The 22,245-nt window shown below is 42.3% G+C and overlaps 1 protein-coding gene and 1 non-coding gene across 2 annotated transcripts; both read right to left on the minus strand.

Moving 5' to 3' along the window:
- Positions 1-311: 311 nt before the first annotated feature.
- On the minus strand, positions 312-430 carry LOC126019926 (5S ribosomal RNA). The gene has a single exon (XR_007499531.1). It is a non-coding gene; the product is annotated as a 5S ribosomal RNA (ribosomal RNA).
- A 19,407-nt stretch (positions 431-19,837) lies between these two features.
- LOC126018753 (olfactory receptor 10V1-like) lies at positions 19,838-20,776 on the minus strand. Its single transcript, XM_049780849.1, has one exon. The coding sequence runs from the start codon at positions 20,774-20,776 to the stop codon at positions 19,838-19,840; it is 939 nt and encodes a 312-aa protein (XP_049636806.1).
- Positions 20,777-22,245: the final 1,469 nt, after the last annotated feature.

Below are 22,245 nucleotides of genomic sequence, written 5' to 3' on the forward strand. Positions count from 1 at the left end.
TAGAGCGTTTGCCTTTCATACAGAGGGTCATTGGCTTGAATCCTAGCATCCCATAATGGTCTCCCGAGTCTGCCAGGAGCAATTTCTGAGCCTGGAGCCAGGAGTAACCCCTAAGCGCTGCTATGTGACCCAAAAACCAAAAAAAAAAAAAAGAAATATACAATCGGGGCCAAAGAGATAGCATGGAAGTAAGGCGTTTGCCTTGCATACAGAAGGATGGTGGCTCAAATCCTGGCATCCCATAAGGTCCCCCAAGCCTGCCAGGAGCAATTTCTTTTTCTTTGTTTGTTTGTTTGTTTTTGTTTTTTTTAAGCCTACAGCACCTGGTATTCCCAGGCGGTCTCCCATCCAAGTACTAACCAGGCCCGACCCTGCTTAGCTTCCAAGATCAGACAAGATTGGGCGCGTTCAGGGTGGTCTGGCCGTAGAGCCAGGAGCAATTTCTGAGCCTGGAGCCAGGAGTAACCCCTGAGTGTTGTTGGGTGTGACCCAAAAACCAAAGACCAAAAAAAAAAAAACAAAGTACAATCATGGGCTGGAGTGGTGGCGTTAGCAGTAAGGCATCTGCCTTGCAAGTGCTAACCTAGGACGGACCACTGTTTGATCCCCTGGCATCCCACATGGTTCCCATGCCAGGAGCTATTTCTGAGCGCATAGCCAGAAATAACCCCTGTCACTGGGTGTGCCCCCCCCCAAACACACACACACACACACACACACACACACAAATGTACAATCCATGGGGCCAGAGTGGTAGCACAGTGGTAAGGCATTTGCTTTGCACGCAACTGACCCAGGAAAGACTCAGGTTCCATTCCCGGCAAAACATTATGGTTCCTCAAGCCTGCCAGTAGTGACTTCTGAGTGCAGAGCCAGAAATAACCCCTAAGTGCCTCCAGAGGTGGCCCCCCAAACAAAACAAAACAAAAAATGAAATGGACAATCCTAAAGCACTGCTTCTTAGTATTATCCAGAGGACTTGTTAAGACACTTAATGTTTGGGCTTTATCCTACTTTCTGATTCCATAGGTTTGAAGTGGAACCTGAGAATTGTACTTATGATTTCTTAGAGGATGCTGATGCTACTGATTATGGTACTTACTCTTTGAAAAGAGATTGAAAACTTTGTTCATGAAGACTTGCAAAGACATAGAGAAAGTTGACTGTCTGCTAATTGTTTATTATGTCAATGAAGTGTGACAAGCATTATAGAAAGTTATGGGAACCTTTGGTGGAATAGATTTTAGAATCAAATATAAGGAAAAAAGATAAGTAAATGTTAAAATGGGCTTGGGAGATGGCTCAAAGTTCTGGGGTGCATGCTTTATATGTGGGTGCAACCCTTAACACGGACCCCTGAGCACTGAGCAAGGAATAACCCTAGAGCATTGCTAGGTGTGGCCTCCAAGTAAGTTTTATTTATTTATTTTTTGTTTTTTTTTGGGTCACACCTGGCGGCGCTCAGGGGTTACTCCTGGCTGTCTGCTCAGAAATAGCTCCTGGCAGGCACGGGGACCATATGGGACACTGGGATTCAAACCAACCACCTTTGGTCCTGGATCGGCTGCTTGCAAGGCAAACGCCGCTGTGCTATCTCTCCGGGCCCTAAGTTTTATATAGATAAAATCTGAGGCTGGAGCAACAGTACAGTGGGTAGGCCATTTGCCTTGCATGCAGCAGACTGTGTTCGATCCCCAGCATTCCAGATGGTCCCTGAAATCTGCTGGGAATAATTTCTTTCCTTTTCTTTTTATAGTTTTAGGGTCACACCCGGTGGCGTTCATGGGTTACTCTGGGCTCTGCACTCAGAAATCGCTCCTGGCAGGCTTGGAGACCCTATGGGCTGCCAGAAATTGAACCACTGTCTGTTTTGGGTTGGCAGTGTACAAGGCAAATGCCCTACCACTATGCTATCTCTCCAGCCCATGGATGTAATTTTTTTTTTTTTTTTGGTTTTTGGGCCACACCTGGCAGTGCTCAGGGGTTACTCCTGGCTGTCTGCTCAGATATAGCTCCTGGCAGGCACGGGGGACCATATGGGACACTGGGATTCGAACCAACCACCTTTGGTCCTGGATCGGCTGCTTGCAAGGCAAACGCCGCTGTGCTATCTCTCCGGGCCCGGATGTAATTTCTAAGTTCAGAGTCATGAGTGACCCCTGAGCACTATGTACTGTTGGATATCTCCCCTAAACAAAAACAAGCAAAACAAACAAAAAACAACCCAGGGGCCGGGCGGTGGCGCTGGAGGTAAGGTGCCTGCCTTACCTGTGCTAGCCTTGGAAGGACCGCGGTTCGATCCCCCGGCATCCCATATGGTCCCCCAAGCCAGGAGCAACTTCTGAGCGCATAGCCAGGAGTAACCCCTGAGCGTCACCGGGTGTGACCCAAAAACAAAAAACAAAAACAAACAAACAAAAAAACAAAAAAACCAAAACAACAACAAAAAAAAAACAACCCTGTAGTGGATTGAATAATTTCACAAGGTCACATATTTTTCTCTTACTTGGGTCTACTTTGTGTGTGTGTGTGTGTGTGTGTGTGTGTGTGTGTGTGTGTGTGTTTGCCACACCTGACAGTGCTGGGGCAACTCTTGGCAGGCTTGGGTGACCTTATAGGATGCTGAGGATCAAACCTGGGTCGGCTGCATGCAAGGAGAATGCTCTACCTGCGATGTTATCACTCCAGCCCTGCATATTTTTTTATTAAAGTTTTTACCAGGAGCTGCATGCTTTTTCCACATTTTTTTTTGTGTGGTTTTGGGTTACACCCTGCAGTACTCAGGGGTTACTCCTGGCTTCATGCTCAGAAATTGCTCCTGGCAGGCATGGGGGACGATATGGGACGCCGGGATTCGAACCAATGACCTTCTGCATGAAAGGCAAACACCTTACCTCCATGCTATCTCTCCAGCACCGGTTTTTCCACATTTTATTGGGACTGCATTGTGACTGTCAAATGGAGATACTTTCATTTTAGTAGAAAAGTTATAGTAAAGAGGTCATTTTTAAATATGTATGTAAATTGCTTTATTTAAAGACCATGTATCTAAAAAAAATACATTTGTCTCCAGGTAAATAGGAGCATTCTTGTGGTTTTGTTTGCTGAGGTTAGGTAGTCTCTAGGATAACTTTATATATTTTTTGTTTGTTTGTTTTTTTGGGTCACACCCGGCAGCGCTAAGGGGTTACTCCTGGCTCTACACTCAGAAATTGCTTCTGGCAGGCTCTGGGGACCATATGGGATGCTGGGATTCGAACCACTGTCCTTCAAGCAAGGCAAACGCCTTACCTCCATGCTATCTCTCAAGCCCTGATAACTTTATCTCTTACTTGGTGCATTTTTACTTGAATGCCAGTAATGAAAAAATATGGAGGTGTAATGTGGCCCAGGATTTCAAAGGTCTGTGGAGCTGGGCAGTGAACTGACAGGGCAGCAGCTGTGGATCCTGGACATGGAAGTACGGAGGCACAGAGTTCGGGTATGGGTGGAGGTGGCCCACCCTGACTCCAAAAAGGTATTAGAGGACCAGTGTGAACAATAGCAAGGCAAAAGTCCTAACCACTGTGCTATCCCTCTGGTCCCTCATTAATGCGTTTAAATTAAAAACTTTTTTCCCTTTGTGAAGTGCTGGGGATTGAACCTAGGGTCTGACAGCTGCACAATAAGCACTCTGCCATCAAGCCACATTCCTAGTTATCTTAGTTTTTTTTTTTTGGGGGGGGGAGAGGGAGCTTTTCTTTCTTTTTTTGTGGAGAGTTATTTTTGGGCCACACCCGGTGATGCTCAGGGTTTACTCCTGGCTATGCACTCAGAAATTGCTCCTGGCTTGGGGGATCATATGGGACGCTTGGGAATTGAACCACAGTCTGTCCTTGGTCAGCCACGTGCAAGGCAAATGCCTTACTGCTGGGCCAGTAAGGGCCCCAGATGGGTAGGGGGGGCACTTTTCTTAAGCCTACTCCCTGGCTCCATGCTTGGGGAATCACTTGGGTTGTGTTTGGAGGACCACATGGTGCTGGGATGATATTTGGCTCCTGAATGTGAAACATACACTCTAGCCCTTTCAACCATCTCCATCCAATACCGTGTGTGTGTGTGTGTGTGTGTGTGTGTGTGTGTGTGTGTGTGTGTGTGTGTGTGTGTGTGTGTGTGTGTGTTTGGGGAGTCTACCAAGCCATGCCCAGGGAGCTGGGGTTCCATTCCCAGTGATACTCAGCCAACTAGCCAACTGTTCAAAGCGAGAACCTATGATGCAGTGCTGTTTGGGACCTATGGTGCTTGGGAATATCTAACTCAGTGCTTGATGTTGTATCCACTGGGGTGCTTGGGGACCTTTGGGGTTACACCAACTGATACTCAGAAGGCCATGCAGTGCTGGGGTTTGAACATGTCAGGGATAACTCCTGATCACTGTACCAGTTCTTGGTCCATGTATATTAGTTTGTAGCAAAAAAATCTAAAAAATAAAAAAGAAATTAAAAAAACTTTAGTAAGAGAACATAATTATTTATGCACCTAATTTTTACTTCATGCTTTATTATTGTAGAAGTGTCAAAGAACTGGGGCCAGAGAGATAGCATGGAGGTAGAGCATTTGCCTTGCATGCAGAATGATGGTGGTCCAAATCCCGGCATCCCATATTGTCCCCCGAGCCTGCCAGGACCGATTTCTGAGCATAGAGCCAGGGGTAACCCCTGAGCACAGCCAAGTGCGACTCAAAAGCCAAAAAAAAAAAAAAAAGTTTCAAAGAACTTTTAAAAGTAGGGGCCAGAGCTATAGTATAGTAGTAAGGCATTTGCCTTGCACACGGTAAACCTGGGGTTGATCCCTGGCATCCCAGATGGTCCCCCGAACCTACCAGGAGTGATTTTTTTTTTTTTTTTTTTTTTATTTTTTTTTTTTTCCAGGAGTGATTTTTGAGTGCAGAGCTAGATGTAACCCCTGAGCACCAATGAGTGAGGCTGAAAAACAAACAGCAAACAAAGAAAAGTAAAATGCATATAAGTAAAATAATCACAGCAACTGAGGTTAATTTAAGATCTAAAAGGAATTATTTATTTATTTATATTTTTTTGGTTTTTGGGCCACACCCGGTAATGCTCAGGGGTTACTCCTGGCTATGCGCTCAGAAGTTGCTCCTGGCTTGGGGGACCATATGGGACACCGGGGGATCGAACCGCGGTCCGTCCAAGGCTAGCGCAGGCAAGGCAGGCACCTTACCTTTAGCGCCACCGCCCGGCCCCAGGAATTATTTATTTTTGCAGAGGGTTTTCTCAGAAGTGCTGGGGGCCACCATTACTGCTGGCAATCCTTGGGGGTCATATAATATGACAAGTTAAATCCTGGGTCCTTTGCATATCAGTCATAAACTAGTTTTTTGAGCTATATCCCTGGATCCCAACTAGCATTTTTTGCCCTATTAGGGGTAAGGATAGAATTTGAATACTGTTAGAAGTAGAGTTAAAATTAGAGTTAAGATTAGGATATGAGGGTGATCTGGCTGTGACATCTGTCATCTCATTGGACTCGGGGTTTCGACTGCTCTGGCTGGCTAGGCAGATGTCTCCTTCCTTCCCTCACTGCCCCTTGCGATGTCCTCGCAGAAGCTGTGCTCTGGGCTCAGTGGATGAGGGTTGCCTTCCTTGAATACTGACTGTTCTTTTGTCGAAGCTATACAAGTTACTGTATTCCCTGCTAGAATCTCCAAACAAGCTCTCAAGATTAGGGTTAAGGTTAAGGTTAGTGTTATGGTTTAAAAAAGAATTTTAAAATTAACTTCAGTGTAACCCACGTGTACAGCGTTCCAATGACCACAGCAATGCACAGAAACGACCCAGTTCTTCATATTTACTCACCTGCTGACTCAGACCGAGCAACTTCTAGTCCTACGAGCCCCTTTTGTGGTAAGTGCTCCGTACACGTGTACCATCAACCCAAAGGGATGAATTTCTTTTTTTTTTTTTTTTTTGTGGTTTTTTTGGGTCACACCCGGCAGTGCTCAGGGGTTTTTCCTGGCTCCGTGCTCAGAAATTGCTCCTGGCATGCACGGGGGACCATATGGGACGCCGGGATTTGAACCGATGACCTTCTGCATGAAAGGTAAATGCCTTACCTCCATGCTATCTCTCCGGCCCCGAATTTCTATTTTTAGTGATACAAGATAATTTTTAGCAAATGAAACTTTCTTAGAAAAATGTGATGAGAGGAAGGAAAGGAAATGTATGGGAAGGAGCAGAAATTGCAAGCAAGGGAGCGAGCAAGCAAGTGAGGTGGTCAGGGGAGAACACTGGCTTGTAGAACAAACGTCAAAGTTATTTTTTCCCCTCAAAGTTATTTTTACCACAACAACTTTGAAAACTAACTAGTTATGTTCGAATTCACAAATACCATTTTGTTAAAATTGGCTACCGTAGGGCTAAAGGATTGGCACAAGCAGTAGGGTGCTTGCCTTGCATGTGCTACCGTAGGGTGGACCTCAGTTTGATTCCCCGGCATTCCATATAGTCCCCAAGCTAGTAGTGATTTCTGAGTGCATAGCCAGGAGTAAACCTGAGTGTCACTGGGTGTGCCACCCCAAAAAAATTGGCTACAGTATTCAGTACAGAACATGCTGTGTAGCTTTATGGCCTAGAAGCAATATCACATAGCCTATGGGTTTAGCAGTATGTATCACCTAGGTTTGTATAAATGCATTTTATGATGGTCACATAATAACAAAATTGCCAGAGACTTTTTTTTTTGGTTTTTGGGTCACACACAGTGATGCTCAGAGTGTGGCTCTACACTCAAAAATAGCTCCTGGCAGGCTCAGGTGACCATATAAAGTGTTGGGAATTGAACCTGGGTTCGTCCTGGGTCTACTGCATGCAAAGCAAATGCCCTACGGCTGTGCTATCTCTACATAGGACCCCATGACACATTTCTTAGATGGTATCCCCATTATTAAATGATAAAGGGCATATTTAGCATTTGAGTTCTATTTCAGTATCATTTTTTTTTTTTATTTTTGGGTCACACCCGGCGGTGCTCAGGGGTTACTCCTGGCTGTCTGCTCAGAAATAGCTCCTGGCAGGCACGGGGGACCATATGGGACACCGGGATTCGAACCAACCACCTTTGGTCCTGGATCGGCTGCTTGCAAGGCAAACGCCGCTGTGCTATCTCTCCGGGCCCTTCAGTATCATTTTTTTTTTAACTTTTTAAAGATTATATTTTCAAAGATTTACTTATTTTGAATCCCTCCCAGGATTTAATTGAACAGACCTTTGTTGAGAATCTTTTATGGAAAAAGTTGAGAATCTGTTATATAAAAAGCCATTTGCATCAAACTTTAGCATATTAATTTATTACTGCTGTACATATTAACAGGCAAAAATGACTGCTTGGAACAACATTTAGTCTTTTTTTTTTTTTTTTTTTTTTTTGGTTTTTGGGCCACACCCGGTAACGCTCAGGGGTTACTCCTGGCTATGCGCTCAGAAGTCGCTCCTGGCTTGGGGGACCATATGGGACGCCGGGGGATCGAACCGCGGTCCGTCTCCTAGGCTAGCGCAGGTAAGGCAGGCACCTTACCTCCAGCGCCACCGCCCGGCCCCAACATTTAGTCTTTTAATTTCTTTTTTTTTGTGCCACACCCATTTGACGCTCAGGGGTTACTCCTGGCTAAGTGCTCAGAAATTGCCCCTGGCTTGGGGGGACCATATGGGACACTGGGGGATCGAACCGCAGTCCTTCCTTGGCTAGGGCTTGCAAGGCAGACACCTTACCTCTAGCGCCATCTCACCGGCCCCTAGTCTTTTAATTTCTAAGATAATATTTTTTTTTGGGCCACACCCGGCGGTGCTCAGGGGTTACTCCTGGCTGTCTGCTCAGAAATAGCTCCTGGCAGGCACGGGGGACCATATGGGACACCGGGATTCGAACCAACCACCTTAGGTCCTGGATCGGCTGCTTGCAAGGCAAACGCCGTTGTGCTATCTCTCCGGGCCCTCTAAGATAAAATTTTAAAGTGGATTCTTGTACTGTATTCTGCCTAGGTTTTCTTGGCAATTATGACTTTAAAACAATTTTTCCCCCAAGGATGTTTATTGATACACTGATTTACATAGTTGTTCAGAATAGAGTTGTTTCAGGCATACAATGTTCCAGCACCAATCTCACTACAATGTTCCCTTCCCTCCACTGATATCTCCAGGTTCCATCACATCCCCCAGCCTGCCCTGTTGGCTGACAAATAATGAATGTATTTCATATTACTAGGTCCCATAAAATGGAAAGGAATAGAAAATAGAATTATTATAAAATAAACCAGTAGAAGTTCATTTGTAATGATTAATTGCTATAGATGTCTTTAACCTAGTAGTGGACAACCGTATGCACTAGGAGTGAGTGGCTATTCTCAGTGCTACACTCTTGTTCTTTTTATTTATTTATTTATTTATTTATTTATTTATTTATTTATTTATCTATTAATTAATTTATTTATTAATTTATTTTTGGGTCACACCCAGCGGTGCTCAGGAATTAGTCCTGGCTCTATGCTCAGAAATCACTTCTGGCAGGCTCGGGGAACCATATGGGATGCCAGGATTCGAATCCCCATTCATCCTGGATTGACTGTGTACAAGGCAAATGCACTACCGCTGTGCCATCTCTCTGGCCCCTACACTCTTGTTCTATAGAGAAGCCCTTTTCATGCTTCTTGCAAAACTAGTTTCTAGAATGAGTTCACCAAGCTCTTGCCTATCCATGATTGTATAGTTCCATCAAATCTGAATGGTTATCTACTTGGGTAGAATATTTTTGGCGAGGTCTTCATTTTGTTGAGTTTTTGTATATATTCTTCCTTATTATTCCGGCTTATAGAATCTTATTTGATAGATCTGCTTTCTAGTATGGGCTTTCCTTTGTTATATGATTTTCTTTTGTGAGCTAGCTGCTTTCAATGTTCTGTCTCTATCTTTGGATTTTGTCATATTGAGTATAACGTGTCTTGAAGTTTTCCTAATTAGGTCTACTTTCACTGGACCCTTGTCCTCTTGGATATGGATACTTGTAATCCTCAACTTTGGGAAGTTTTAGTGATGCTTTAGTTATTGTTTCTTCTTCAATTTTGCCTTTCTGTGCTTCAAGGTTCTTCAGTGATCCTCATAACACTCCTTTTGAACTCACCCATAGTTCTCTGCTATATACTGGTTATTTCTTTTCAGACTACTTTCTGCCTTCTGTTTTCTTGTGGTTTCCTCCTCTTCTAGGAGCTCCTTTATCTTTTGCTCAGGTTCTCTTACTCTGCTATTCAGAGCTTCAACAGATATTTTTATATCATTTACCATGTTCTTTTTTTCTCTTATTTCTGACTGTAATAGTTATTTCTTTTGTCTTTTTTTGTTTTTGATGTTGGGCCTCACAAGGGTTACTCTTGGCTCTGCACTTCAGAATCAGTCCTGGCAGGTTTGGGAGACTATATGAGATGTCTGGAGTTGAACTGGGTCAGTCATTTGCAAGGTAAACTTCATACCTACTCTACTATATCCCTGGCCCCTGTAAGTTTTATTTATTTATTTAATTATTTATTTATTTTTGTGTGTGTGTGTGTGTGGTTTTTTTGGATCACACCCGGCAGTGCTCAGGGGTTATTCCTGGCTCCATGCTCAGAAATTGCTCCTGGCAGGCACGGGGGACCATATGGGAAGCCGGATTCAAACTGATGACCTCCTGCATGAAAGGCAAACGCCTTACCTCCATGCTATCTCTCCAGCCCCGTAAGTTTTATTTTTATTTAGACTTTCATATTTTCTTATCTAATACTGACTACTTGTGTTATCATTTCTTTAAACTTACTGAATACCTTCATCACAGTGTTACTAAAGACACTGATTTACTGGTGTTCTTTATATCTTTGGTGATTTTATTTTTGCTCTTTGAGCTTGGTAGGCTTCTTTGTGTTTTCCCCATTGGTTTTTTAGTATTGTTGCTGTGCTGGTGATGAGTCTGTAGTTAGACTCCCTGGGAGATGCTGAGGGTTTAAGCTGGAGGTTGCTCTTTGCTTTCTCGATGTATGTGATGGTGGTACAGCAAGCAGGAGGTCAGGAAAGAGCTATGGTTTGGGCCCTGAATCTGGTGAAGGTCAGATGTGGCTGCTGAGACTCACACAGTAGGGAGGAGACTCTGTTTCCTGGTCTGGAATAGGCCCAGTGATGTAAGCCAAACCTTACCTGGAATGGTGGAGCAACAATCAGAAGGTCCAGAGTATTTTTTTTTTTTTGCTCGTTTGTTTTCTTTATTGTTTCACCATGAGATACAAAGTTAAAAAGTCATTAGTGATTGTTTTTCAGTCATACTATGACCAGCACCATTCCTTCATCAGTGTTCACCCTACGTACTGTACTATTGCTCCAATATGTAGATGTACTACAGTTTCTTTAGCCACTCATCTGTCCTCAGGCATTTGCAATTTTTCTAGATTCTGGCTATTGTGGATAGTGCTGCAATGAATATAGGAGTACTAATGCCTTTTCTGCATTGTGTTTTTGGGCTCTTAATGTTTATTCCCAGGAGTGGTGTGACTGGGTGACTTGGAAGTTCAATTTCTAATTTTCTGAGGACTATCCATATTGTTTTCCAAAAAGTCTGGAAATTCCCCCTAGCAGTGACTGAGAGTCCTTTTCTCCTTGCATTTATGCTAGCACTAGTTGTTCTTGTTCTTGATATGTGCCAGTCTCTGATGTGAGAGGATATCTCATTGTTTTGATTTATGCCTCCTTGATGATTACTGATGTGGAGCATTTTTTTTTCATGTGCCTTCTAGCTATCTGTATTTCTTCTTTGAGGAAGTTTCTGTTCACCTCTTCTCCCAATTTTAATGGGCTAAGATTATTTTCCTAGTTAAACTCTACCAGTGCCTTATTTATCTTGGATATTAGCCCTTTATCAGATAGGTATTGGGTAAATAATTTTTCCATTCAGTGGCTGGTTTTTTTTTTTGTTTGTTTTTGTTTTTGTTTTTGGGCCACACCCATTTGACGCTCAGGGGTTACTCCTGGCTATGCGCTCAGAAGTCGCTCCTGGCTTGGGGGACCATATGGGACGCCGGGGGATGGAACCGCGGTCCGTCCTAGGCTAGCGCAGGCAAGGCAGGCACCTTACCTCTAGCGCCACCGCCCGGCCCCAGTGGCTGTTTTTTAATATTGAGGTAATTGTTTCCTTTGATGTACAGAAGCTTTTTTTTTTTTTTTTTTTTTTTTTTTTTTTTTTTTTTTACCTCAACCGGCAGTGTTCAGGGGTTACTCCTGGCTCTGTGCTCAGAAATTGCTCCTAGGAGGCTTGGGGGATCATATAGAATGTTCCATGCCCAGTTGGCCACATGCAAGGCAAACACCCTACTGCTGAGCTATTCAATATTTTTAAATGCTTTTTTTTCCTTCTCTTTCATTATTTGTATGTAGAAAAGCCATGGATCTTTTATGTATGAATTTTGTAGCCTGCCACTTTACTATACAAGTTTGATGTTTCTAGAAGCTTTTTTGTAGATGCTTTAAGATTTCCTAGATACAGTATTTTGTCATTTGCAAACATCTGCTCTAAGTTTTATTATTTTATTCTTCTTGTCTGCTTTTGGCTCCTTTTGCTGGTTCTTCTCTAAGTTCTCAAGCCATGCAGCCAAGTTATTTATGTGGACCCTTTCTTCCTTCCTGTTAGGTACTTCCCTCAACACTGTTTTTGATTTGTCACATTTTTTGGTAGCTCGTATCCTCATTCTCATTAGTTTCCAAGAATCCTTTGATTTCCTCTCTGACTCACTGCTTGTTCAATAGGAGCTATTTAGTTTCCTAATAGCAAATATTGATTTAGTTTCCTAATAGCTATAGTTTCTATAGTTACTTAGTTACCTAATAGCTAACAGTTTTAGTTATTTAGTATCTCTGTTATTGTTTGTGATTAATTTCTATTTTTAGTGCATCATGATCTGAGAAGGTAGTTATGTTTTCTATCCTCTTGACTTTGTGGAGATATGTTTTGTATTCCAGCATTCAGCATTTTGGAAAATGTTCCATATGTGTTAGAGAAGAATATGTATTTGGGGGGACCAGAGTGGTGACACAAGCTGTAAGGCGTATGCCTTGCCCACGCTAGCCTAGGACGGACCGCGGTTCAATCTCCCTGTGTCCCACATGGCCCCCCAAACCAGGAACGATTTTTCAGCGCATAGCCCTGAGCGTCACCAGGTGTGGCCCAAAAAACAAAACAAAACAAATCAAAATTTGGTTTTGGGGGAATGAAAAACCATATATGTATATATACATAAAACAATTAAATTTCTCTCTTCCATTTTTTTTTCTTCAAAGCAAGTATTTTCTTACTAAGATCTAGTCTAGTTGATCTATTACGAAGTGACAGAGCAGGGCCTGGAGAGATAGCACAGCGGCGTTTGCCTTGCAAGCAGCCGATCCAGAACCTAAGGTGGTTGGTTCGAATCCCGGTGTCCCATATGGTTCCCCATGCCTGCCAGGAGCTATTATTTCTGAGCAGACAGCCAGGAGTAACCCCTGAGCACCGCCGGGTGTGACCCAAAAACCAAAAAAAAAAAAAAAGTGACAGAGCAGTATTGAAGTCTTCTATTGTTTTTGTTTTGCTATCAATGTCTTAATGTTATAAGTATTTTGCTGGTCCCTCATTAGGAGCACATATGTTTAGGAATGTGAGTTTTTCATGGTGTACAAGTCCCTTGATCATCAAGAAATAACCCCCACTGTCTCTTAAAACCTTTTTGAGCCTGAAGTTTATGTCATCTGAGACTAATATAGCCAACCTGGCCTGTTTGAGGGGGTTCTTAGCTTGAATAATTATCTTCCAAATTTGACTTTGAATCTGTGCTTGCTTTTACTATTCAAATGAATTCTTTGCAGTCAGAAGAATATTAGGTTCAACATTGTAATTTATACTGCCTCCCTGCGTCGCTTAATTTGTGTATTTAGTCCATTAACATTGAGAGAGGTGCTAGAGCAATAGCACAGCGGGTAGGATGTTAGCTTTGCACACAGCCAACCTCGGTTTGATCCCCAGCATCCCATATAGTCCCCAGCTGGCCAGAAGTAACTTCTGAGTGCAGAGCCAGGAGTAATCCCTAAGCACCAACGGGTGTGGCCCCAAACCATAAAACAAACAAATAAGCAAAGTTTGAGGGAGATTATTGTCATAGTGTTTTGTGCCATCTTTCTACAGGAGTTTGCTGTGTTTGTGGGATTTATGTTGTCTTAAAGTATGACCTTTGGGTTTTCTCATAAAGGTGTTTTTGCGTCTATGAAGTACCTGAGCAGTTGTTTATCCATGAGAATGCATATCATTCTGAGACTGGCTGGGTAAAGTTTTCTTGGTGAAGCATTCATTTCAATGAGCTTTTTCATTATACCCCACCCCTGTCTTTGGGCCCAGAGGGTTTTTCTTCGTTAGATGCTATAAATCTTTTTCATTTCGTTTTGTTTTGTTTTTGGGTCACACCCGGTGTCGGCGGCACTCGGGTTACTTGTGACTCTGCACTCAGAAATGACTCCTGGCAGGCAGGGGGAACTAGATGGGATGCTGGGATTCAAACCACCGTCCATCCTGGATCTGCTGCATGCAAAGCAAACATCCTACTGCTGTTCTATCTCTTCAGCCCTAAATGCTATACATGTTTTTTTGTTTGTTTGTTTGTTTTTTGGGTCACATCCGGCAGCGCTCAGGAGTTACTCCTGTCTCTATGCCCAGAAATCGCCCCTGGCAGGCACAGGGGACCATATGGAATGCCGGGATTCGAACCACCATCCTTCTGCATGCAAGGCAAACGCCTTACCTCCATGCTATCTCTCTGGCCCCAGTGCTATAAATCTTAAGTGTGTTCTTTTGTATATTGTTTCCTTTTTTTTGGGGGGGTTTTTGGGCCACACCCGGTGACGCTCAGGGGTTACTCCTGGCTATGCGCTCAGAAGTCGCTCCTGGCTTGGGGGACCATATGGGACGCCGGGGGATCGAACCGCGGTCTGTCCTAGGCTAGCGCAGGTAAGGCAGGCACCTTACCTTTAGCGCCACCGCCCGGCCCCTCCTTTTTTCTTTTTAATGTTGTTTTCTTTTTTGAGCTTGCTGCTTTCAGTACATTCTCTATGGTTTTCATAATTCAGATTAGGATGTATTTTAGGGTATTTTTATTTGAGTTTCTTTACTCCTCAGGCCTCCAGATGTTTGGTGCATGTGTTAACTAGCTCTAGGAACTTCTTAGCAACAATGTCTTTATGGCTCTCTGGGGCCTTAGTGATTGTTATATCATTTCTCTTCAATTCTTTTGTCATATGTTCATTTATTTTGAGGCGTTTTTTCCATCTTTTGTTGTTGTCTGCAGGTTTTTTGCACTTCATCTTGAGCTCATTAATTCTGTCCTCAGCACCTGTTAATCTGCCGGTGAGGCCTTCCAGTAAATTTTTCATTTAGCCTTATAAGATTTTTTTTAGTGTTATCATTTCTATTTTTCTCATTTCTGCTGTGTTATCCTCCTTTTTTTGTTTTGTTTTGTTTTGTTTTTGAGTCATACCCGGCAGCGTTCAGGGGTTATTTCTGGCTCTACACTCAGAAATTGCTCCTGGTAGACTCGAGGGACTATATGGGATGCCGGGATTCTAACCACTGTCCTTCTGCATGCAAGGCAAAGCCCTACTTCCATGCTGTATCTCCGGCCCCTCCTCTGGTGTTTTATTGGAAGTCATTCCATTGTTTCTTTAAGCTCATTGACCATCATACACATCGCTATTCTGAAGTCCTTTTCTGAGAGATTATATGGGGAGTTAGAATTGATTGTGTCTCATGATTACATCCTTGCCCTCTCCTGTATTCTGCACTGCTTTGCTACTGCTCTGCTATCTCACTTACTCACTGCTACAGAGGTGTCCGGGGGAATATAATGGGAGTGGAAGGTTAATTTGCCAGCTTAGAAAGCCATGACTCTGGGCATTGCCTCTGACGTCTGAGTATGACCATGAGTCCATTTTTTTAAATTTTATTTATTTATTTATTTATTTATTTATTTTTGGCCACACTCAGCAGCGCTCAGGGGTTACCCTGGCTCCATGCTCAGAAATCACTTCTGGCAGGCTCGGGGGACCATGTGGGATGCTGGGATTTGAACCAATGACCTTCTGCATGAAGGCAAACACCTTACCTCCATGCTATCTCTCCCCCCCCCCCTTTTTTTTTTTTTTTGGTAGTTTGGGTTCCACTACTGCTAGTTGCTGGTTCATGCCCAGGTTCCTTAGGTTACCAGCTTGAGAAACCTGAAATAACTTATTTTATTACATTTTTTTTAAAAATTTCTTGTTTTTCTTGGTGTGTGGCTTCACCTTCTGTCTTCAAAGTCAGTAGGATAACATCATGTAAACTCCCTTTCTCTCTCTCTCTCACACCTTTCTTTTGTCATATTTTCTTTTGTCTTCTTTTATAAAGACTGATAAGTTTGGATACCAAATAATTCAGGAACATATTATTATTATTATTATTATTATTATTATTATTATTATTATTGGTTTTTGGGTCACACCCGGCAGTGTTCAGGGGTTACTCCTGTCTCTATGCTCAGAAATTGCTCCTGAGAAGCTCGGGGGATCATATGGGATGCCAGGACTCGAACCACCGTCCTTCTGCATGCAAGGCAAATGCCTTACCTCCATGCTATCTCTCCAGCCCCAGGAACATCTATTTTTTATAGTATTCTTTTATTCAGGGCTCCTGCATGCAAAGCATACAGTTCATTTTTTTTTTTTTTGAGGAGTTTTACCAGTTTCCATCCTGATTCTTACTCATCTATGCAAAAATTCTCTTATCCATAGAAGATGACTGTTCACACGTTTTGGAAAAGCAGGTACAGACATCCTTGGAATCATTTTTTTGTTTTGTTTTTGTTTTTGGGCCACACCTGGTGATGCTCATGTTCATTTATTTTGAGGCTTTTTTTTTACTCTTGGCTATGTGCTCAGAAATCATTCCTGGCTTGAGGGACCATATGGGACACCAGAGGATTGAACCGTGGTCTGTCCTAGGTTAGTGCATGCAAAGCAGATGCCTTACCACTTGCACCACTGCTCTGGATCCTGGAATCCATTTTTAATTATGTCACATATACTTTATGTGAATCATTGGGATTTATCCTAAATTATATTTGGTAGTAAACTTAAGAAAAAATTTTAAGGTTTATGTATTTAAATACTAGTCTGAGATTTATTTATTTTTTGTTAGTGTTCTAACTGCACTTACCCCTCCTTGCGAGTTTGAGGGGTTTTTTGTTTGTTTGTTTGTTTTTTGGGGGGCCACACCCGGCGTTGCTCAGGGTTACTCCTGGCTGTCTGCTCAGAAATAACTCCTGGCAGGCACTGGGGACCATATGGGACACCGGGATTCGAACCAACCACCTTTGGTCCTGGATCGGCTGCTTGCAAAGCAAATGCCGCTGTGTTATCTCTCTAGGCCCGCGAGTTTGAGATTTAAAAAAAAATTGGAAGAATACACTAGGAAGAGACCATAAAGAATCCAGAGGCTAGCAGAGGCAACTGGGTACTAATAGGCCTTGACAGTCAGGAATGTGTTGTAGTGACCTTTCTTAAATTAATGTGTTCTGTTCTATCTCTTAGAGGTGAGGAAATGTTTTTTGGGCTATTTGAAGAAAAAGGTAGAAAGTTAGTTGTTAACCATTTTCTCTGTTATGTATTTGACAAGAGGACATGGTATGCATATTGTCATTACTTCCTTTTCTTTCTTTTTCTTTCTTTCTTTCTTTCTTTCTTTCTTTCTTTCTTTCTTTCTTTCTTTCTTTCTTTCTTTCTTTCTTTCTTTCTTTCTTTCTTTCTTTCTTTCTTTCTTTCTTTATTTCTTTCTTTCTTTCTTTCTTTCTTTCTTTCTTTCTTTCTTTCTTTCTTTCTTTCTGTCTTTCTTTCTTTCTTTCTTTCTTTCTTTCTTTCTTTCTTTCTTTCTTTCTTCTTTCTTTTTTTTTTTTTGGCTTTTTTGGGCCACATCTGTTTGATGCTCAGGGGTTACTCCTGGCTAAGCGCTCAGAAATTGCCCCTGGCTTGGGGTGACCATATGGGACTCCAGGGGATCAAACCGCAGTCCTTCCTTGGCTAGCACTTACAAGGCAGACACCTTACTTCTAGCACCACCTCTCCGGCCCCTTCTTTATTTTCTTTATAGTCAATGGACATCTCAGGACAGTAATGGGGGCATAAGGAGATATTCCATTTCATTTATCTCCATAATTCGTAAAGGGGATGATGATACTATTCTCTGTGGGCCCTTTACACTGAGAATAAGTGATCAGGGGCAGAAACTGAATATATCTGATTCAACATTTTATTTTCATAAAATCATATTAACAACTGGACAATTATTTTGAACACAACTTGAACAATTATAATTGTTCAAAACTTTCTGAGAATTCTTAATCATAAAACTACATATAGGAAGGAAATAGCAAAATAAACAAAATGAACTGTACTAATTGGTTTACAGAAGGTCAAAGTCCTTTTCAGGATTCTTTAGTTTCTCCTTCCTTGTCAATTATCAACTGTTTTCTTGTAGTTCCTGTTGAATCATTAGAATAGGACATTGTGGCAGCATCCAATTGCCTGTTTTATCACAATAACAGAGACTACAGAAATGGAATTGGAGAACTAAAGACGGGTCAGAAGTAAGAGAAAACATTCTATGAAAGCACACACAGTTCTTTCTGCCTAATTACTTGACCACTCTCTTAGAATTCCATGTTCCCATGGCTTGCTGGTTAGCTTTTAGCTTTGGGGTTTTTTGGGGGGGTAGTTAGGAAAGCAAAGAGAAGATTCAGGGGCCGGGCGGTGGCGCTGGAGGTAAGGTGCCTGCCTTGCCTGAGCTAGCCTAGGACGGACCGCGGTTCGATCCCCCGGTGTCCCATATGGTCCCCCAAGAAGCCAGGAGCAACTTCTGAGCGCATAGCCAGGAGTAACCCCTGAGCCTCACAGGGTGTGGCCCAAAAACCAAAAAAAAAAAAAAAAAAAAAAGAGAAGATTCAGATTGTTTTCTTTCTTTTTTTTTTTTTTGGTTTTTGGGCCACACCCGTTTGATGCTCAGGGGTTACTCCTGGCTATGAGCTCAGAAATCGCCCCTGGCTTGGGGAGACCATATGGGATGCCGGGGGATTGAACCACAGTCCGTCCTACGCTAGCGCTTGTAAGGCAGACACCTTACCTCTAGCGCCACCTTCCCGGCCCCTCAGATTGTTTTCTAAGATGACTTCACCAGAAGGTCTTTGATCATATCAGTTCTTTGAGAAGATCTTTCAAAGAGAGGGGAGACTTATTCAATGAGGTCTGAACATTGGTGAAAAATCCTATGATCATTATAAAAATATTTTGAGGTAGTCAATGAACAAACCAAAGCACAGTGTAAAATAAAAAGAAAGTCTAAGAAATCAGACACACTTCTCACAGTTGCAAATTGTGTGCTTTGTGGCTGACATTTAGGACAAAAATTTGGTGGCGAGGCCTATATTGGTTTTCTTTTGTTTATCTCATTAAATTATATAGGATACTTACTTAGTAACAACACAGGACATTCCAGACACTGATGGTTAACTTGAAATGTGGCAGTTATCTGGTGTTTATAACAAGTCACCCCAAGGTTAGTGATTTGAAATTATAATAATTATCTATTTTACTAAAGAAGGCACAATTTGGCCAGTTTGAATATTCTTTTTTTTGGGGGGGAGAGGGGTCACACCCAGCTGTGCTCAGGGGTTAATCCTGGCAGGCTTGGTGGACTGTATGGGATGACGGGATTCGAACCACTGTCCTTCTGCATATAAGGCAAACGATGTACCTCCCTGCTATCTCTCCAGCCCCAAGTTCGAATATTCTTAAATGATCTGGGTGGCATCAGTTGGAATTGAGTGAAGGCTGGGAGTGACTCAGTGTTTGGTTCCTAGAATCATCTGAAGCTTGGCTGATTATCTGGTAGCAGGTACTGCTGTCAATTGGGATCTTAGTAAGATTTTCAGCTGGCACATTTATATGTGATTCAAATACTTTTTAGTCATAGTTTGAATCCAACACAGCCTCTGACTTTCTGTGTGATATTTAAGATTCATTTGATAGCATGGTATCTGGGTTCTTTCTAGAAGCAAGTTTTCTTGCAGGATCAGTTGAAGGTGTTTATTTAGTCTTTTATGACCTAGTCCTAAAAATCTTATAGAATCACTGCTACTGCAGTTTTGGTTCCATCCAAATTCATGGGAAACAAGAATGTACCTTCACCTCTGTGTGAGGAATGCATCAATATTGCAGTGGGAGGATATTTCTGTTTATGAGTAGTTTTGTTTCTCTCCAGGACCACACCTGGCTACAGAGACCTTAAAGTTTTGAGATTGAACCAGAGTTAGTCACCTGCAGGCAATCACTTAACTTTTATGCTATCTCTCTGGTCCTTCCTTTCTTCTTCTAAGCGATAATACCCTACTTTCAAGCACTTACACTATATTTGAGAGCTATAAATAAGAAGTGAGGCATGAGGAAGTTCTCATCCAGTTCCCCAAATGTATTGGTCATGTGATTCCTTATTTTATTATTATTTTTCTTTGGGGCCATACCCAGAAATGCTGAAGGACTCTTCTCAACATGGTGCTTGAGGTTATTTCTGACTGTTCAAGTGTTTATATAGTACTGGGGATTGAATATGGTGAGCCACCAGCATACAAAGCAAGCACACAGGTTTTTGATCAGTTCCTCATTCTCGCTATTTCCCAAAGAGTGATTCACTGTGATCCACCTGACCCCAGAAACTCCCACATTTTCTATTTCCATTTGTGTCTTTTCATCACCTTACTTAAAGCGTCTTTCAACTCCTTGTTTCTCATGCTGTAGATCAAGGGATTCAAGAGAGGGGTGACAAAGGTATAGACAACAGACACCACACGGCCCATTTTGGGGTTATAGCTAGAACTGGGCCGTAAGTAGATCAAGCTACAGCAGCCATATTGGAGGAGAACTACAGTGAGATGAGAAGAGCAGGTAGAAAAGGCCTTGTTCCTTCCCTCTGCTGAGCGGATCTTCAGAATGGCAGACACAATAAATATGTATGAGATGGAAATCAGGGAGAAGGGGATTGTAAGGATGATGACACTGACGATGAAGATCATGGCTTCTGGCGTTCGGGTATCGCCACAGGCCAGTCTCAAGATAGGGAGAACATCACAGTAGAAATGAGTGATCCTATTGTGGCCACAGAATGGCAGATGGAAAATCAGAGCTGTCAGCTGTAAGGCTAGAATGAAACCAAGGATCAGGGCTCCTATAGACAGCTGTGCACATATTTGCCATCTCATGATGAGGGTGTAACGCAAAGGGTCCCGGATTGCTATCAAGCGATCATAAGCCATGATTCCCAAGAGGATGCAGTCAGCACTGCCCAGAAAGACAAAGAAGAACATCTGTGTGCCACAGCCAGTAAAAGAGATGGGGATTCTTCCCATGGTCAGTAGGTTGACTAGTGCCAGTGGGGCGACAGTGGAAGAGTAAAAGATCTCCAGAACTGCCAGGTTGGCCAGGAAGAAATACATGGGTGTGTGGAGTGAACGTTCTGCCCACACGGTGAGGAAGATGGTGGTATTACCAATGAGACTGCCAATGTACATGAGCAGGAAGGCTGCAAAGATTAATATCTGTACCTCCAAGATGGGTGAGAATGGCTGGAAGTGGAACTGAATCTCTATGGTTTGGTTTTCATCCCCCATAAAATTGGCACATTGAGTTTTCTAGAACCAAAAAAAAGGTATTTAGGCAAGAAAATGCTGTGGATGAAGATGATGAATGATATACTGTTTAGTACCTTTAGCTTTAATACATATAAAAATAGTTTATGCTAGGAAGGTCACTCCCTGTAATTGTGTTTGTTAACAAAATTTTCATGAGACTTGGTGTACACTAATTATGAATAAAAATCAAAGTAATTTATGCAATGGCATACATTTTAAGTTATGTTTTTATTTTTATTTTTTTTGTTTTTTTTTGGGCCACACCCGGCGGTGCTCAGGGGTTACTCCTGGCTGTCTGCTCAGAAATAGCTCCTGGCAGGCACAGGGGACCATATGGGACACCGGGATTCGAATCAACCACCTTTGGTCCTGGATCGGCTGCTTGCAAGGCAAACACCACTGTGCTATCTCTCCGGGCCCTAAGTTATGTTTTTAAATAAAATATAGAATGGCTCATGGTTTTGATTTCATTTTTGTTTTTCAAGAAGCAATTGAACTAATAATCCCTGAGTCTCTAACCTTATAACTTGTCTAGCAATAATATACTCTTGACCCTCCACTATGAAGTCTTACTACTCTTCATTCCAGACAAACAGTTCTTTGAGTTTACATTATTTCTGTAAAGAAGTACAACATTGTTCTTGATTTGTTTTCCTAGAGGGAAAAAGTGGTTAGTTTGTGCCACTTTAGCAGAAATAACCACAATGACTCCATTACTGCTTTGTGGTGTTTTTTTCTGTGGTAGCAAAAAACAACTGATTCTCCTACTTCTTCTTCTCTTTTTTATTATTTATTTATTTATTTATTTATTTATTTATTTATTTATTTATTTATTTATTTATTTATTTAGGTTTTTGAGCCACTTCCAGTGTTGCTCAGGGGTTACTCCTGGCGGTCTGCTCAGAAATAGCTCCTGGCAGGCACGGGGGACCATATGGGACACCGGGATTCAAACCAACCACCTTTGGTCCTGGATTGGCTGCTTACAAGGCAAACGCCGCTGTGCTATCTCTCCGGGCCCCTCTTTTTTATTTTTGATTCTCCTACTTCTTAACCTCTGATAAAAGGCATAAGGCATAATGTTCCTCTGACTTTTGTTTGCCTTTTTTTTGTTGTTGTTGTTTTGGATCACACCTGGCATTGGGGTTACTCCTTGCTCTGTGCTCAGAAGTCGCTCCTGGCAGGCTTGGGGGACCATATGGGATGCTGGGGAATTAAACCCGGTCCATTCTGGGCCAGCTTCATGCAAGGTAAAAACTGCTGTGCTATTATTCCAGCCCACATTTGTTATTGTTGCTGTAGCAATGACAAGTGGTTTCAAACATAAAATATTTTTTCTAAAATTCTAATATAGTTAATTCCTTTTTGTTTAGAAAACGCAATTGCTGAAAGTTTACTCAATTTGTTACTACTTATTCATTGATTTTTAAATACTTTACTAACTGATC

Source organism: Suncus etruscus, chromosome 9, assembly GCF_024139225.1.
Source record: "Suncus etruscus isolate mSunEtr1 chromosome 9, mSunEtr1.pri.cur, whole genome shotgun sequence".
NCBI lineage: Eukaryota > Metazoa > Chordata > Mammalia > Eulipotyphla > Soricidae > Suncus > Suncus etruscus.

Excerpts from the sequence above, each read along its gene's own strand:
- LOC126018753 (XM_049780849.1), bottom strand. The coding sequence starts at position 20,776 with ATGGGGGATGAAAACCAAACCATAGAGATTCAGTTCCACTTCCAGCCA.